Raw genomic sequence first — 19,696 nt, forward strand, 5'->3', positions numbered from 1 at the left:
GTCAATAGTAACCCTCAGGAAGTTGTTAAAGGGGGATTCAGTGATGGTAATGTCATTGAACATCAAGGCTATATTTTTCTCTAGTTGGAGATAGTCATTGCCTGGTACCTGTGTTGTATGGATGTTAGTTACCAGTTTACCATTTGTCATCTGAAACGTGGATATTGTCCAGGTCTTGCTGCATTTGAACATGGACTGCTTCAGTATTTGAGGAGTGGTGACTGGTGCTGGGCATTGTGCAGTCAACAACAAACATCCTCACTTCTGCTCTTATGATGGAGGGAAGGTCATTGATGAAACAGTTGAAGACGGTTGGGTCTAGGACACTATCCTGAGGAACTCCTGCAGAGATGTCCTGGAGCTCTGGGAGAGGGATTAAACGGGTCTGTATAGTCAGTGATAGTGGAAAGCATATATCAGACTGTGGGAGTTCATGGCACTAAGTATCCCCATTTCTTACCCTATTTTCCTCACTAAGCTCCAAATTGTCAGACGTTTCTAGATTCCCTACAGTGTGGAAGTAGGCCCTTCGGCTCAACAGGTCCACATTGACCCGACCTCACCGCCCCCCCACCCCCCTGCCGAAAAGTAACCCACCCACACTCATTTCCTTACATTTCCCCCTGATGAGATCTCAATCACTTTGGTGATTGTTCCCATAGAAAGAGCCTGAAAGCTTAGCAACCACAGCTCCCCAACGGTTTGGGGCTTCATTCGGTTAATTTGTTAATTCCCATGTTAAATGAAGATATTTACACAACCACTGTTGCTCCTACTTCAGATCATTGCAAGCCTCCCTCACTCTCTCACCTCCTCATTGATAATAGTAAGAGTTGCTGAAGCCACATTGACGATGACTGGAGTCCAGTTCTGCTTGTGGCTGCTCTGGATAGTGTTCTCCAACGCACTGTTTATCACATCCATACCTGGGAAATGAGAGAATGAGAGAGAAATGATAAATCTTCGAATAAGAGCACAGGAACAGGATGAGGCCATTCAGCCACTCAAGCCTGTACTACCATTCATGGGACCATGCTGATAGGCAACCTAACTCCATTGACCCGTCTTCACTCCATATCCCTAAAAACCTTTTGGGCATCAGAGAACTATCAACCACAGGTGGGAAGTAAACAATTGCTGTATGAGGACATTAAGAGACAGGAGAAGATGGCCATTCAGCCCTTTGAGCCTGCTCTGCCATTCAACAAGATCATACTGTTCAAAGTTTGAGAGAAGATTTGTAGCTCGGGTGCTCGTTGTTGTGATTCTGTTCGCCAAGCTAGGAATTTGTGTTGCAGATGTTTCGTCCCCTGTCTAGGTGACATCCTCAGTGCTTGGGAGCCTCCTGTGAAGCGCTTCTGTGATCTTTCCTCCGGCATTTATATTGATTTGTATCTGCCACTTCCGGTTGTCCGCTGCAGTGGCCGGTATATTGGGTCCAGGTTGATGTGCTTATTGACTGAATCGGTGGATGAATGCCATGCCTCTAGGAATTCCCTGGCTGTTCTCTGTTTGGCTTGTCCTATAATAGTAGTGTTGTCCCAGTCGAATTCATGTTGCTTGTCATCTGAGTGTGTGGCTACTAAGGATAGCTGGTCGTGTCGTTTCGTGGCTAGTTGGTGTTCATGGATGCGGATCGTTAGCTGCCTTCCTGTTTGTCCTATGTAGTGTTTTGTGCAGTCCTTGCGTGGGATTTTGTACACTACATTGGTTTTGCTCATGCTGGGTATCGGGTCCTTCGTCCTGGTGAGCTGTTGTCTGAGAGTGGCTGTTGGTTTGTGTGCTGTTATGAGTCCTAGTGGTCACAGTAGTCTGGCTGTCAGTTCAGAAATGCTCTTGATGTATGGTAGTGTGGCTAATCCTTTGCACAAAACACGACATAGGACAAACAGGAAGACAGCTAACGATCCGTATCCATGAACACCAACTAGCCACGAAACGACACGACCAGCTATCCTTAGTAGCCACACACTCAGATGACAAGCAACATGAATTCGACTGGGACAACACTACTATTATAGGACAAGCCAAACAGAGAACAGCCAGGGAATTCCGAGAGGCATGGCACTTATCCACAGATTCAATCAATAAGCACATCGACCTGGACCCAATATACCGGCCACTGCAGCGGACAGCTGGAACTGACAACCGGAAGCGGCAGATACAAATCACTGTAGATGCCGGAGGAAAGATCACAGAAGCGCTTCACAGGAGGCTCCCAAGCACTGAGGATGTCACCCAGACAGGGGACGAAATGTCTGCAACACAAATTTCCAGCTTGGCGAACAGAACCACAACATCATACTGTTGTTCTTCCCAGTTCCACCTTTCTCTATCAACCCCAAAGCCTGTAATCCCCTAACAGACAAAAATCTCAGCTATGAATACACTCAACTGTGCAGTTTCCAAAGATTCACAACCCTGAGTGAAGAAACATCTCCACAGCTCAGTCTGAAATGATCCACTCCATTCGTTGAGACTGTAACCCACATTCTAGATTCTCCAGGTACCCAGCAACTACACTGTCAAATCCTCAGACGGATATCTGTGCTTCAATGAGATTACGTCACATTCTCCAAAACTCCAGAGAATGTTAACTCAATGTATTTAGTCTCTCATCACAGGAAACAGTCTATTGATAGAACATAGAACATTACAGCGCAGTACAGGCCCTTTGGCCCTCGATGTTGCGGCAACCAGTAATACCAATCTGAAGCCCATCTAACCTACACTATTCCATGTACGTCCATATGCTTGTCCAATGACAACTTAAATGCGCTTAAAGTTCGCGAATCTACTACTGTTGCAGGCAAAACATTCCATACCCTTACTACTCTCTGAGTAAAGCCCCCAGTTGTAACTTTATCCATCCTTCAGTATGGAAACTAAAACCAAGCACTGTCTGCCTGATGTCGTTTCAGTTATATAATCTTTACAACTCTTGAACTCCAAACGCCTTGCAATAGATGTCAACATACTCAATGCCTACATACCTGCAGTGGTATCTGTAGTGAACTATCTGGCTTTGTTATAAGGTCACCCAGAAGCCTCTGAATAGCAACATTTACAAGTTTCTCATCGTTTAAAAATAATTCTGCTTTACTATTATGATCAAGGGGAGGCAATAGTGTAGTCATTATGTCATCAGACTAGAATCCAGAGACCTAGACAAATGTTCCAGGAGTACAGGTTTAAGGAGAAAAAGGAGGAAAGTGGAGTTATGGATTACTAGATCAGAGATCTATATTGTTATGATGCGGAGGCCAAACCTCATTGGAGGTTGAGGGTGACCATATAGAGGTTTACAAAATTATGAGGGGCATGGATAGGATAAATAGACAAAGTCTTTTCCCTGGGGTAGAGGAGTCCAGAACAAGGGGCATAGGTTTAGGGCGAGAGGGGAAAGATATAAAAGAGACCTAAGGGGCAACGTTTTCATACAGAGAGTGGTACGGGTATGAAATGACCTGCCAGAGGATGTAGTGGAGGCTGGTACAATTACAACATTTAAAAGGCATCTGGATGGGTATATGAATAGGAAGGGTTTGGAGGGTTATGGGCCAGGTGCTGGCAGGTGGGACAAGACTGGGTTGGGATATCTGGTTGGTATGGATGGGTTGGATCGAAGGGTCCGTTTCTATGCAATACATCTCTATTACTCTATGATTCTCTATTCATTAAACATGATCTTATTGCAAGTCATACCAGACTCAATGAGTTGAATGGTCAACGTTTGCTGTTATGTCTTATGACAGCAGGTGAAAGTGAGGACTGCAGATGCTGAAGATCAGAGTCAAGATTAGAGTGGCGCTGGAAAAGTACAGCAGGTCAGACAGCATCCACAGCGCAGGAAAATAGACGTTTTGGGCAAAAGCCCATGTCTTATGATAGTGCCAACCAAGTGGCTGCTTTGTTCTGGATAATATCAATCTTCAAGTGTTGTTGCAGCTGCACTGATCCAGGCAAATGGGGAGTCAGGAGGCAAGTTATTCACTCCAAGATTTCCAGCCTCTGACCTTGTTGCCACAGTATATGTTTAGCCCTATTCTGTTTCTGAACAATGATAACCCCAAGATGTTGATAATGGGGAAAATCAGCAATGAATTGTCACTGAACATCAAGGAACAATAGGTAGATTGTCTGGCACTTGCATGGTATGCATGTTAATTGCTACTTGTGAGCCCAAGCCTGGATATTGTCCAGGTCTGGTAAATTGCTTCAACATCTGAGGAGTCATAAATGGTGCTCAACATAGTACAATAATTGGTGAACATCCTTATTTCTGACCTTATGATGGAGGGAAGATCATTGATGAAGCAGCTGAAGATGGGTGAGCCTAGGAGACTACCCTGAGGACTCCTGCAGAAATTCCCTGGAGCTGAGGTGACTGATCTCCAACAATCATATTCCTACTTGCCAGGTATGACTCCAACCAGCAGACTACTTTATGACTAATTTCCGATGACTCTAGTTTTGCTTGGGCCCCTTATGCCACAGTCAGTCAAGTCTGGCTTTGTCATCAAAGGCTGTCACTCTCACCTGCTGAATGAGGTCAGGAAGTGAGTGGCCCTGGTGGAACTCAAACTGGGCATCAGTGAGCAGGTGCTGCTTGATAGCATTGTTGACGACACCTTCCATCACTTTACTGATGATGGAGAGCTTGGCTAGGGAAGTGGGAAGTTCTGGAGCACAAGTCTTCAGTCCTATTGTTGCAATGTTGTCATGGGCCATAGCAGTATACAGTATCTCCAACCACTTCTTGATATCACGTGGAGTGAATTGAGATTAGATTCCCTACAGTGTGGAAACATGCCCTTCGGCCCAACAAGTCCACACCAGCCTCCGAAGAGTAACCCACCCAGACCCATTTCCCTCTGACTAATGCACCTCTGACTAATTCAATTTAGCATGGCCAATTCACCCTGACCTGCACATCTTTGGACTGTAGGAGGAAACCGGAACACCTGGGCGAAACCCACGCAGACACAGGGAGAATGTGCAAACTCCACACAGTCACCTGAGGCTGGAATCGAACCTGGGTCCCTGGCACTGAGAGGCAGCAGTGTTAACCACTGAGCCACCATGCCACCCCAACTGAATTGACTGAAAACTGGTATCTGTAATACTGGGTACTTTCAGAGGCGTCAGAGATGGATCATCTACTAGGCACTTTTGGCTGATGATGATTGTGAATGCTTCAGATTATTATAAATTCTTCAGCTTTATCAACTAGCTTTAAACTAGTTTGGCAGGGGGATGAGAACTGAAGGGGAGGCTCTGAGTTAGCTAGAGTGGATGAGGGCTTATAGAACATAGAACAATACAGCATAGAACAGGCCCTTCGGCTAACGATGTTGTGCCGAACATTTGTCCTAGCTTAAGCACCTATCCAATTGCCGCTTAAAGGTCACCAATGATTCTGACTCTGCCACTCTCAAAGGCAGTGCATTCCATGCCCCCACCACTCTCTGGGTAAAGAACATATCCCTGATATCCCCCCATACCTTCCACCCTTCACCTTAAATTTATGTCCCCTTGTAACACTCTGTTGTACCCGGGGAAAAAGTCTCTGACTATCTACTCTATCTATTCCCCTGATCATCTTATAAACCTCTATCAAGTCACCCCTCATCCTTCGCCGTTCCAATGAGAAAAGGCCTAGCACTCTCAACCTATCCTCCATTCCAGGCAACATCCTGGTAAATCTCCTCTGCACCCTCTCCAAAGCTTCCATATCTTTCCTAAAATGAGGCGACCAGAACTGCACACAGTACTCCAAATGTGGCCTTACCAAGGTCCTGTACAGCTGCAACATCACCTCACGACTCTTGAATTCAATCTCTCTGCTAATGAACGCTAATACACCATAGGCCTTCTTACAAGCTCTATCCACCTGAGTGGCAACTTTGAAAGAGTTATGAACATAGACCCCAAGATCCCTCTGCTCCTCCACCTTACTAAGAACCCTACCGTTAACCTTGTAGTCCGCATTCTTATTTGTCCTTCCAAAATGGACAACTCATACTTGACAGGGTTGAACTCCATCTGCCACTCCTCAGCCCAGCTCTGCATCATATCTAAGTCCCTTTGCAGCCGACAACAGCCCTCCTCACTATCCAAAACTCCACCAATCTTCATATTGTCTGCAAATTTACTGACCCACCCTTCGACTCCCTCTTCCAAGAGGCTTAAGGAAAAAGAGAATCAAAATAGTAAATAACAAACAAGCAGCAGCTGAGCAGTGTAGCATTAAGATGAGTGGAAACCAGACAGTGACAGAAGAAGTGACAAGTTTTTTAAAAAAGGTTCTACAGGTGGAGGTGTTAGGATTCAAAAACAAGGTATTAAAAACTAGCATGCATAAGACACTCTACCTGAATGCTGGCTGACAGCATTCAAAATAAGGTAAATGAGTTGATGGCACGAATTGGTATGATTTTAGTGGCCATTACAGAGTCATGATTGCAGGGAGTCACAACTGGGAGTTAAATATCCAGGGGTATCCGACTATTCAGAAAGACAGACAGGAAGGTAAGGGAGGTGGAGTAACTCTGATATTTAAGGATGACATGAGGGTGGGAGTGAGAGATGAGATAGGTTCAATGGAGAAAAAGGGTTGATTCAATGTGGGTGGAAATTAGAAATAGTAAGGGGAAGTAGTCACTGAAAGGTGTAGTCTGTTGGCCACCAGATAACAACATCACAATGGAGCAGGCAATAAACAACTAAATAACTGATGCAAATAGAAAGGGTACAGCAATTATAATGAGGACTTCCATTGCCATAGTGATTGATCAAACCAAGTCAGTCCAAGCAATCTTGAGGAGGAGTTCACTGAATGTATCTGTGATGGTTTCCTCGAACAGTATGTAATGGAACCTACAAGGGAGCAGGTTATCCTAGATCTGGTCCTATGTAATGCGACAGAAATAATTGATGATCTCATAGTTAGGGATCCTCTCAGAAGGAGTTCTCTCAGTCTGGGGTTGAATTTAAAATACAGATGGAGGGTGAGAAGGTAAAATCCAAAACCACTGTCTTGTGCGTAAACAATGGAGACTACAGTGGGATGAGGGAGGACGTTGGCTAAGGTAGACTGGGAATAAAGACAATGTGGGTGGGACAGCTGAGGAATAGTGGAAGACTTTTAAAAGTGATTTTTGACAGTGCACAAGGGTAAATCCCAATGAAAAAGACTGTAGGAAAAGGGATAATCAGCCATGAATAACTAAGGAAATAAAGGAGTGTATCAAATTGAAAGCTAATGCATACAAAGTGGCAAAGATTATTGGAAAACCAGAGGATTAGGAAATCTTTAAAGGTCAACAGAAAGCCAAGAGAAAAGCTATAAAGCAAAATGAAATAGATTATGAGAGTAAAATCGTTCAGAATATAAGGACAGACAGCAAAAGTTTCTACAAATATTTAAAGTAAAAAAGAATGACTAAGGTAAATGTTGATCCTTTAGACAAGGAAAAGGGGAATTTAATGAGGGGAAATGAGGAAATGGCTGAGGCATCGAACGGGTATTTTGTGTCAATCTTTACAATGAAAGACACAAATAACATGCCAATAAATGATGACAAGGAGGCTATAGCTGGTGAGGTCCTAGAAACAATCATTATCACGAAAGAGGTCTGGGTCAGCTAATGGGGCTAAAGATGGACAAGTCTCCTGGCCCTGATGGAATGCATCCCAGGGTGCTAAAAGAGATGGTGGGGGAAATAGCAAATGTGCTCTGGTAATTTTTCCAAAATTCGCAGGATTCTGGGACAGTTTCAGCAGATTGGAAAACAGCAAATGTGATGCTACTGTTTTAAAATGGAGGCAGACAAAAGGTGAGTAATTATAGATCCATGAGCTTAATTTCTGTAGTGGGGAAAATGCTTGAATCTATCAAGGAAAAAACAATGAGACATCTGATAGAAACTGTCCCATCAGGCAGACGCAGCATGGGTTCACAGCATTTTATTATAGGAGGGGACTTTAATCACCTTATGGATCCTGTGCTGGATAGAATGCCTAAAGCCCCCCCCCCAAAATTCTTCACAATCTAAGCAGTTGGGTGATGTGTGTGTGGAACTGTGTTGATAGACATTTGGAGACATTTACACCCTAGGGCAGAATTTTACATTCTTTTCCAATCCTCATAAATGCCGCGCAAGGATTGATTATTCCCTAACTCCCACGACTTTTAGATTTGGTGGTATCCTGTTCGACTGGGAATATTGCCATCTCTGATCATGCAGCGGTGTATTTAATGGTTAAGATTCAGGGTGATGCAATGGGCTCAGGGTACTGGCAAATGGATCCTTTCATCCTCAAGGACAGTAAGTTTGTAGAATACTTTGAGGGAATTTGAAGCTTTTTTGGACACCAACTCAGGTATAGCTAGTAATCTGTCCATTCTTTGGGAGACTGCTGAGGCCTATATTAGAGGGATAATTATCTCATACTCTGCCAGCCAGAAGTGATAGAAGGGAGAGCAGCAACGGCTGCTTGAGGCACGACTGAAGACAGCTGAGACGGTATATTAACGTAGACTGTCAGTGACTAAGCTGCAGCGGATCACAGCTCTCTGATCCACCTTAAACTCCATGCTAATGCATACAGCAAGGAAGGAACTTCCCTTTGCGAAGCAGAGGCTGTTTGAGCATGGTGATAGGCCAGGTAAATACTTGGCATATCTGGTCAGGAAGAAGAATGCCTCCCAGTCTATTGCTTTTATTAGGGAAGGGAATGGGACTCTTATTTATGATGCTAAAAAGATCAATGAGGCATTTTGGAAGTTTACTTTGAACTTTACAAGTCTGACTACTGTGAGGACAGATGGGATAAGGAGTCTTTTTTTAAAGGAATTTGGATCTTCCTGGTGTGTCTGCTGAACAGATGTCTCTCCTTCATGCTCCATTAACAGCCCAAGAGATACTGGAGGTGGTACAGCAACTTCAAAGTGGAAAGGCACCCGACCCTGATGGCTTGCCCAGTGAGTGTTATAAAGAGTTTGTAAACATAGTTGGGATTGCCTCCTGCTATCCTTGAGAGAGGCTAATATCGCTCGTATCCTCCAGAAAGGGAGGGCCCCAGAGGGCTGTGCTTTAAAACTCTGATTTTAAAATTTTATCAAAGACTCTGGCATTGAGGTTGGAAAGGTGTTGCTACTGTTAAGGAGGGTCAGACAGGCTTTATAAACGGTTGCAGATCTTCTAATAATGTTAACAGACTTCTTAACATGATTGAAGTGTGCCAGCAATGATCGGTTCAAAGGTTGGTGGTTTCCTTGGACACGGAGAAGGCATTTGACCAGGTGGAATGGCCGTATTTTTTTTATAGCCTGGTTTGGCCTGGGTGAAGTTTTTACTTGATGGGTAAGGGTCCTTTACAGTGATCCTCTGGCAGTGTTCACACAAATGGTATAAGGTCTGATAATTTTAACATTGGTAGGGGCAGTCAGCAAGGCTGTCCCCTCCCCCCTTTGCTGTTCACATTGGTCATGGAGACCCGGACATAGCTGCCCCAAAGGTGGGCCGAAGGTGCACACACATATGTGGATGATAGTTCTCATTTTTCTTTTGAACCCGGCAGTTTCGGGTGCCCTGCATGATACGGTGTATTAATTCATTTGGCTTTTTCTCAAGTTACAAGATCAATTTTTCAAAATCAGAGGCTATGCCTATAGGGGGGGCTTGGGGAAAACCAGACATTGAAGGTGGGTTCCCCTTTAAGTGGGCATAAGGAGGCCTCTCTGTTACCCCTAGTTTTGATGAGTTATTCAAGGCTAATTTTGTTCATTTGTTTGACAAGATTAAACAAGATCGTCAAAGATGAGGGGACCATCCAATATCATAGCTAGGTCGAGTTGCTCTTATTAAATGAATGTTCTTCCTCGCTTATTATACCCTCTGCAGATGCTTCCCTCGCGTTTTCCAAGACAAATGTTTCAGAAAATAAATGGTTGGTTTAGTTCTTTTATTTGGCGCCATAAGCAGCCTCTTATCAAACTTATGAAATTTCAAACACCCCAGGGGTTGGGAGGAGTAGATCTCCCGGATGTCAGAAGATATCAATTGAGCTCCCTTTTATCTTTTGAGAGTGATTGGGCCTGTGAGGACTCGGCATCAATATGGTTGGACATCGAGGCCTCCCAGGCAAAGTGCTGCTTCTGGACAAAATGAGGATAGTTGCAAAACATTGCCACAATCCAATAGTTATTAACACTGTCAAAGCGGAGTGCAATGAGACAGATGGAGGGTAATATGTCTAAAACAACTTTCCATACTCCCATAGTTGGTATGCCAGGTTTCTGGCCAGGGACAATGGATCCTGGGTTTAAGTCCTGGGCGGATAGGGGAGTCTCTTGTTTGGGTGACCTGTTTGAAGATGAAATGTTATTGTTATTTGATCAAATAACTTGTGAGTATGGATTATTGAACAGGGACCTCTTTTGTTTTTCTTAGATCAGAGATTTTATCCAAAAAGAGACTATGCTTCTGACTGAGTGTTACAGATCAGATACGGAAAAGAGGGTGCTTCAGGCCAACAGCACTCTCAGTGAATACTCTATCATTTGTGCGGGGGAGGTTCCTCAGGTGACATTGAGTGATTACGGGAGGCCTGGGAGAGAGTGTTAGGGGTGGAGATCACTCCGGAATCTTGGGAGGGCATTTGTGAGAGTGGGAAGAGGATTTCGATATCTAATAGGACCCATGCCATGCAGTTAAAGATTCTTCATAGAGCTCATCTGGCCCAGATTGTCTTGCAAAATTTAAGCAGGGTGTGTCTTCAATGTGCCCCAAATGTAAAATAAATACAAGTATCCTCACTCATTGAGGTCCTGCCATAGGCTCTGCACATACTGGAGTGCTGTGGCAGGAGTCTTGGGAACCAAAGTCAAGGTGGACCCAGTTTGTCTTCTCTGGGTTTGCTGAATTTATCTACCTTCGATGTACACGGGAAAAAGCCTTTTAGCATCCTCATTTTTTGTGCAAGAAAGAACATTCTGACTTGCAGGGCAGGAAGAACTTCTCATTGGGAAGTTCTGATCCTGTGGCCCTGACAATACTGGTTTCTTCAGAAGACAAATGGACCAGAAGACGAGGAACAAGACCCAGGGAAGAGTTTCCTCAATCTTCAGACAGAGAGCAAGATGCTGCCTCCAATATCTTAACAAAACCAACACATTCAATGGAATAGCCTGTTTGTCCTGGGGTATCACTGAACTTTTGCCAATTGTCACAGTTGCACAGTTTTTAAAATCTAATTAATTAATGTACCATATGTAAACTACTGTTTCTTAATAAAAGTCATAAAGAATCAGAAACACAGTAAAAACGGACTACCTGCATTAGGTAACTGTGTGAACTCCTGTCACCATCAACCATGTTCCATTTATCCTTACACTCTACGTCCTGCTCCATTAACCATTCTAAGACCCACCTAAGCCTTAATTTTGTGTTATCACCTTTTAGATGGCACTCTAAGTACCTTTTGAAAATCCAGTTATAATACATCCACTGGTTCCCCTTTATCTATCCTGTTCATAACATCCGCAGAACCTCAAGTTTATTAGGCAATACTTGCTTTTCATAGATTTACTGATATCTGATTTACTAAGGTTTTTGTGAATATTTCTTTAATACCCTGTAATAGATTTCAACATTTTCTCAATGACTTGCGTCAGGTTAACTGATCTGTTGTTCCTTGTTCCCCCTCTCCCAGTTTTGTTGAATAGTTCTAACTTTCAGAGCACTAGGACCATCCTAAAATCACAGAAACTTTGGAAAATCATCGTGTGCGCATTCATCATCTGTGTCACTCCCCCTTTCAGCAGCTGTGGACGTGTCAAATTGGCATCCCATTAATTGCTCCAGTGTTTGTTTTCTGCTGAAATGAATTGCTTTAAGCTCCACTCTTCCATTAGCCCTTGTCATACAAGAAATGTACTTATTGAGTCTTAAATTGTGAAAACCAAAAGAAAAAGAATTTGTTAAATGTTTCTGCCATTTTCTTATTCATCATTATAGTTTTTCTATTTAGTTCAACCGTTCTTAGCCTTTTATATACTTGCAAAACTCTCAATTTGTTTTCTATTCCTGGCTAGTTTACTCCTATTCAAATTCTTTCCTTATCAACCACCTCTTGGTAGTCCTTTATAGTTTCAAATACATTTCCAATTCTCTAGTGTCCAACTATTCCTCACAGTATTAAGCCTCTTGTTTTAATCTAATACTATCATTAACATGTTTAGCAAGGTATGGCTTGATCTATTTTCCCCTGAAGTTTGTTTCTCATCCTGTGTAAAAATGTTCCTACTTATTTTCCTGAAATAACTGTAAAAATGGTCTGCTGAATTTGATATCCCTTGTGTAATTTTTACCATCTGTCAACCTTTGTGGTTCTTTGTATCATTCCCTTTCACCATGATCTCTGCTAGCTTTTGTAGTTTGGCTGCATTTTCTCTTTTCACCCTTTAGTGGTGTCTGGTTTTGGTTTTTAGTAAAGAGAGCTCTCCGCCTTTCAGCATTTAAACTCGTTCTGAATCATATTAAATTTGCTTTTTTGGGTACCTCCCACAGATCATCTTCTGTCATTTTGCCCATTAACAGATTTGCAGACACTCCCTATCTCATCCCATTAAGCCAGTCTTACATAAATCTGGAATCTTAGTAACTGGTTCACATTTCTCTGTCTCAGTCACATTATCATCACTATTACATCATTGTTCACACAATGTTAGGTTGATAATTAAATGAACAAATCAAGGATAGATTACTGCAGAAAACTATTCTGTGAACAATCATTTGGACTTTTGCTGGCCTGTTTATCTCAATGGGTGGGGAGGTTAATACTCAATTCAATACACTCCTGGGGCTGTTCACTGCAGGTAGAAAAATAGGCAGCCAGGAGCTTGAGAGATTTCAGAAAGTCTATGGAGGACCCTCATTATGGAGAGGACAGCAGTGGGGGAGTTGCATCTCTGGAACAAGTCACTGTTTGGCAGAAGAGGATCATGTGGAGGGGATGGGGAGTTTACAGCACGGGTAAAGCCTTTTGGCTCATCATGTCAATGTTGGTCATCAGAAGTCTATCAGTTCTTATCTCATTTTCCAGCACTTGGTCCACAGCTTTGCATGCTATACTTTTCAAATGCTCATCTAAATTCTTTATAAATGTCTCAATGCTTCCAGCTTGTACCACCCTTTTGTGCAGAGAGCTCTAAACACAGACTACCTTCTGGCAGGAGGAGCAGGCAGCAGCAGCAGTATCTGGAGTTGGATGGAGATGGTTCTGTCATGGTGGGCTCCAATGACTTCCGTGAAGTTAAATTCCTACCAAGTGAACACTTCCCAATGGCTTGATATCTCTGCCAAAACTGGTGTTTGGGGGCGGGGGGAGTGAGCAGGAGGACGAAATTGGGGGGGGGGGGGGGGGAAGAGAAGAGAGTGAACTGGGGTTGACAGAATGCAGCTGATCTTTGTATTTGAGAAAATAAAAGAAGAATCCAGTCTGTGCATGGCTCTGACCAATCCCCCCAGCACCTGCACCCCACAGCCACTTCCAGTGCCACCACGACACCCTGGCCAATCCTGGCACTGCCTCCAAATAATTCCACAGACTTATTTGCTGCTATTCTGAGTGTTCAATTGGATTCCTTTTTGGAAAAAAACTGCAATAATGACATCAGTGAGTTACGTAGCCCAGAATGTTATGAGAAGTGAAGAGGAATACAGAGAGGAAACAGATGGAGTGGGTGGGTAGTTTACCACCTCCTGCATTCAAATACATACCAGCACTTTTGCAGCGCACACAAAATATTTTAGAAACTAAAATCATCATCTGTGTACCTCACTCTGCTCTGTGCAATTCACTGACTCCACAAACAGACGATGGTGGTGGTGGGTGGGGGTTCAGTGCAGCATTACTGTCTGGACCTGGAATGTTGACCCTGTTTACTCTCCATGAATACTGTCAGTGAACTTTTACAGAAATTTCTGATTTTGTTTCTGATTTCCAGTATCCACAATTCTTTGAGGGAGCGGCGTGCTGCACTGTCAGTGGGTCAGCGCTTGAGAGAGCGCTGCACTGTCAGTGGGTCAGCGCTTGAGAGAGTGCTGTACTGTCAGTGGGTCAGCGCTTGAGAGAGTGCTGTACTGTCAGTGGGTCAGCAGTGAGAGTGCGCTGTACTGTCAGAGGGTCAGCACTGAGAGAGTACTGTACTGTCAGAGGATCAGCGCTGAGAGTGCTATACTGTTGAAGGGTCAGCGCTGAGAGTGTGCTATACTGTGGAAGGGTCAGTGCCACGGGAGCGCAGCACTGTTGGAGGGTCAGTACTGAGGCAATGCCGCACTGTTGGTACTGAGGAGTGCTGCATTTTGGGAGGGCTGCACTGTCCCTTGGTCAAGAATGTGGGTCAGGTATTTGAGTTAACATTACCAATTGTGAATTATTGTGTCAATTATCACATACACCTGCAGTTTGACCCTAACCGATACTGTGGAGCAATGCTGTAGTAATTCTGTCCCTCTCTAACACATTCCCTTTCAGCTCTGATTATAACGTCATTACCCAAAGACCAAAAATGTGAAGGGCTACAGAAGCAAGGCAGTGATAGTAGGACAGTTCAGAGAGAAGCACATTGCTGTCGGTTTGGAGGCATGTATAGGGCAGACCAGGTAAGGATGGAAGTTTTCTTCACTAAAGAGGCATTAGTGAACCAGATGAACCAGTTATGTTGTTATTGCTTAACTTTAATTTCAGTTTATTTTTTACAATTTAATTCCAATTCCATCATCTACCGTGATGGGATTCAAAACAAGGTCCCCTGAGAACATTATCTGGGTCTCTGAATTACTGAAATAATGATTTTCGCTTCCCTGGTCCCCAACTTATCTTCACCATGGACATCCAGTCCCTGTACACCTTCATCCCCCATCACGAAGGACTCAAAGCCCTCCGCTTCTTCCTTTCCCACCATACCAACCAATACCCTTCCACTGACACCCTCCTTCGACTGACTGAACTGGTCCCCACCCTGAACAACTTCTCTTTCCAATCCTCCCACTTCCTCCAAACCAAAGGAGTAGCTATGGGCACACGCATGGGCCCCAGCTATGCCTGCCTCTTCGTAGGATATGTGGAACAGTCCATCTTCCGCAGCTACACTGGCCCCACCCCCCACCTTTTCCTCCGCTATATTGATGACTGTATCGGCGCTGCCTCGTGCTCCCACGAGGAGGTTGAACAGTTCATCCACTTTACCAACACCTTCCACCCCGACCTCAAATTCACCTGGACCGTCTCAGACTCCTCCCTCCCCTTCCTAGACCTTTCCATTTCTATCTCGGGCGACCGAATTAACACCGACATTTACTATAAACCGACCAACTCCCACAGCTACCTAGACTACACCTCCTCCCACCCTGCCCCCTGTAAAAACGCCATCCCATATTTCCAATTCCTTTGTCGCTGCCGCATCTACTCCCAGGAACACCAGTTCCAACACTGTAAAACCCAGATGGTCTCCTTCTTCAAAGACTGCAATTTCCCCCACAGACGTGATCGACGATGCTCTCCACTGCATCTCCTCCACTTCCCGCTCCTCTGCCCTTGAGCTCCGCCCCTCCAATCGCCACCAGGACAGAACCGCACTGGTCCTCACCTACCACCCCACCAACCTCCATGTACATCGTATCATCCGCCGTCATTTCCGCCACCTCCAAACGGACCCCACCACCAGGGATATATTTCCCTCCCATCCCCTATCAGCGTTCCAAAAAGACCACTCCCTCCATGACTCCCTCGTCAGGTCCACACCCCCCCCACCAACCCAACCTCCACTCCCGGCACCAAGAAATGCAAAACTTGCGCCCACACCTCCCCCCATACTTCCCTCCAAGGCCCCAAGGGATCCTTCCATATCTGCCACAAATTCACCTGCACCTCCACACACATCATCTATTGCATCCGCTGCACCTGGTGTGGCCTCCTCTATATTGGGGAGACAGGCCGCCTACTTGCGGAACGTTTCAGAGAACACCTCTGGGACACCCAGACCAACCAACCCAACCACCTTGTGGCTCAACACTTCAACTCCCCCTCCCACTCCACCAAGGACATGCAGGTCCTTGGATTCCTCCATCGCCAGACCATAGCAATACGACGGTTGGAAGAAGAGTGCCTCATCTTCTGTCTAGGAACCCTCCAACCACAAGGGATGAACTCAGATTTCTCCAGTTTCCTCATTTCCCCTCCCCCCACCTTGTCTCAGTCAAATCCCTCGAACTCAGCACCGCCTTCCTAACCTGCAATCTTCTTCCTGACCTCTCCGCCCCCACCTCCACTCCGGCCTATCACCCTCATCTTGACCTCCTTCCACCTTTTTCCAACGCCCCTCCCCCAAGTCCCTTCTACCTTTTATCTTAGCCTGCTGGACACACTTTCCTCATTCCTGAAGAAGAAGGGCTCATGCCCGAAACGTCGACTCTTCTGCTCCTTGGATGTTGCCTGACCTGCTGCGCTTTTCCAGCAACACATTTTCAGCTCTGATCTCCAGTCCTCACTTTCTCCTCTGAATTGCTTAGCCCGGTGATAATACTATTAGGCCTCCCAAATAGGTCAGTGAAGAGACAGAAGTGGCAGAGCTCATTAATTGGATAGTCTCAATCTGGTGACGAACAAGTTCCATGAGACTTCACACCTATTGGAGCGGAGGATGAGGATCAGGGGATGGGTGGGGAGAGGTTTGAAAAGGTGGTTTATAGTAAAGAAATGGAACAAAGAGCTTGTACATGCACTCCAGGACTTTCCTCCAATAATGAGCAGTTTCACCAGCTGAGAAGAGGATTCCGTTGTATTTTATGTTTAACATGTTTTCAAAATTCTTTCAGGGACTGACATCGCTGGCTAGGGTGACATCTGCTACCCACCCTGAATCCATGGAGAAAGTGGGGGTCTAGGAGACCTGTTGGCTGCTATACATTCAGCATTTCTCCATCATCTACAACCAACAAACACACATACAGAACTTCTTAAAAACGCAAGTTCCTGGTGCCTGGCAGTAGTTTAGCTCCCTACCTGATCTCTGCATCCCTGACCCACGACTGGCTCCCAGCATCCCTGCTCTCCAGAGGTGCCTAGTGTCTGATAAGAGGAAGGGTCATTTGTGAAATCTTGAGAGTTGATTTTAAAAAACTGCTTGTTTTAAAATGTTACTGAGGTGATAAGTTAGAGGTCATGGCTGGATGGGAAGACAGATAACATCAGTGTTAGTACAGACACGTCAGCCTCTACTGCTGTGAGGAAGAGAGGGAAAAGCAAACGAAAAATAAATATTTTCCAAAATATCAACAATTATCCTTTGGCTTGTGCAACCTGCTGTGAGCAAGTTGGCTGCTAAATTTCTCAAGGAACTGAGAGGAAGGGGATGAGGGAGCAATTCAGAGAAGGTTTACTAGACTTACACCTGAAATTAGCGGGTTGTCTTAGGAGGAAAATGTGGACAGTCTCCGCTTGTATCCTCTGGATTTCAGAAGAATAAGAGGTGGCTGAAACATACAAGATCCTATGAAGTCTTCACAAGGCAGGGGATGTGGAGAAGATATTTCCCCTTGTGGAAGAATCTAGACCCAGGGCTCACTGAGTTAAATAAATAAAATGTCATTTTGGACAGAGATGAGGAGGAATATTTTCTGAGTTCAGCAAACTGAAGCAGAGTTCTTTAAGACAGAAGTGGATAGATTTTTAAAAATTCATTTGTGGGATGTGGGCGTCACTGGCTGGGCCAGCATTTAGTGTCCATCCCTTGTTGCCCCTTGAGATTGTGGGGGTGAGCTGCCTTCTTGAACCTCTGCAGTCCTTGTGCTGCAGGTAGACCCACAATGCCCTTAGGGAGGGAATTCCAGGATTTTGACCCAGCAATAATGAAGATACAGTGATACATTTCTAAGTCAGGATGGTGAGTGATTTGGAGGGAAATTTGAAGATGGTGGTTTTCCCATATATATTCTGCCCTTGTCCTTCTAGATGGAAGTGGTCGTGGCCTTGGAAGATGCTGTCTGAGGATCTTTAGTGAATTGCTCCAGTGCATCTTGTAGATGGTACACACTGCTGTTACTGAGAGTCAGTGATAGAGGGAGTGTATATTTGTGGATGTGATCCCAATCAAGAGTGCTGCTTTGTCCTGGGCAGTGTCAAGCTTCTTGAGTGTTGTTGGAGCTTCACCCATCCAGGCAAGTGGGGAGTATTCCATCACACTCCTGACTTGTGCCTTGTAGATGGTGGACAGGCTTTGGGGAGTCAGGAGGGGAGTTACTTGCCACAGCATTCCTAACCTCTGACTTGCCCTTGTCACCATTGTGTTTATGTTACGAGTTCAGGCTGTGTTTCTGGTCAATGATAGCCCCCAGATGTTTATACTGGGAGATTCAGTGATGTGAACTCCATTGATTGTCAAAGGCAATGGTGAAATTGTCTTTTATAGGGGTTGGTCATAGCCTGGCATTTGTATGGATAGCAACAGGGTGAAGTGTTCTCAGGGTAGATGGGATTTGATGTCACAATCAGATCAGTCTTGATGTTATTAAGGAGGTTCGATGAGCTGCTACTGCTGTATATTTGTGTACATGTTCAAGTCAGAGAGGGCGACTGAGTGACCATAGGGATGTGATTAGTTGCCTTGTGAGGGAAGATGCCAGAATACAGAGGCAGGAAGAGAGAACCTGTCATAGGAGGCTAACTGACAAGTCATGGGTTGGCAGATACCTTTAACCTGGAGCTGATTAGATGAGCTGAGATGTCATGGTGGGCTGAATGGCCTCTCTCTTTATGCCCTATCATTGTATTCTAGGCTTAAATGCAAGTGAAGTAAGGGGTAACCATATTAAAGGATGAGAAACATTACATTTCCTTTCCATTGTGGGCGGCACGGTGGCACAGTGGTTAGCACTGCTGCCTCACAGCGCCAGAGACCCGGGTTCAATTCCCACCTCCGGTGACTGACTGTGTGGAGTTTGCACATTCTCCCCGTGTCTGCGTGGGTTTCCTCCCACAGTCCAAAGATGTGCAGGTTAGGTGAATTGGCCATGCTAAATTGCCCGTAGTGTTAGGTAAGGGGTAAATGTAGGGGTATGGTGTGGGTTGTGCTTCGGCGGGGCGGTGTGGACTTGTTGGGCTGAAGGGCCTGTTTCCACACTGTAAGTAATCTAATCTAATCCATCACTTGTGCTCCTGAATGATTTCAGATGGGGTCTCCATCTCCAGAAGCTGCTTATAGTATCTAAGATTCAGGACGAGGAGTGTCTCACTCAGCACCATCCCTGTCCTCTGTAACTGTGAACGATTACTCCTGATTTGGAGGTGCCAGTGTTGGACTGGGGTGGACAAAGTTAAAAATCATGCAACACCAGGTTATAGTCCAACAGGTTTATTTGGAAGCACTAGCTTTCAGAGCACTGCTCCTTTATCAGGTGGTTGTGGAGTAAATCTCTCATCATTGAGAATGAACATGCTGGTTTCAGTTCTTTCATCTGTAAATCGCAGAACTTTTTTAGTTACATTCTCAAGTGAACTTTAACAACTGGCCCAGATAATGCATTGAAGATGTGAGCTCCCCTGTTGAGGCTGTCTGTGCCACAATGGTCAGACTGATTCTCATCTAAAAAAACAGATTTACAGAATCTTACATGGATTCATGCAGTTT

General features: G+C 44.8%; 1 protein-coding gene across 3 annotated transcripts in view; it reads right to left on the minus strand.

The window, feature by feature from the left end:
• The window catches only part of apbb1 (amyloid beta (A4) precursor protein-binding, family B, member 1 (Fe65)), a 136,567-nt gene that overhangs the window by 4,161 nt on the left and 112,710 nt on the right, over positions 1–19,696 (minus strand). For 2 of the 3 annotated variants that reach the window (XM_072576674.1, XM_072576672.1), the window contains exons 11-12: positions 17,074–17,139; positions 811–926 (exon numbers count right to left, since the gene is read on the minus strand). In XM_072576674.1, the coding sequence (XP_072432775.1) occupies positions 811–926; positions 17,074–17,139 (182 nt within the window). The remainder of the gene's footprint in view (positions 1–810; positions 927–17,073; positions 17,140–19,696) is intronic. The other variant, XM_072576673.1, reaches the window with a different exon arrangement.

The sequence above is a fragment of the Chiloscyllium punctatum genome, chromosome 9 (assembly GCF_047496795.1).
Source record: "Chiloscyllium punctatum isolate Juve2018m chromosome 9, sChiPun1.3, whole genome shotgun sequence".
In the NCBI taxonomy this organism is placed as follows: Eukaryota; Metazoa; Chordata; class Chondrichthyes; order Orectolobiformes; family Hemiscylliidae; genus Chiloscyllium; species Chiloscyllium punctatum.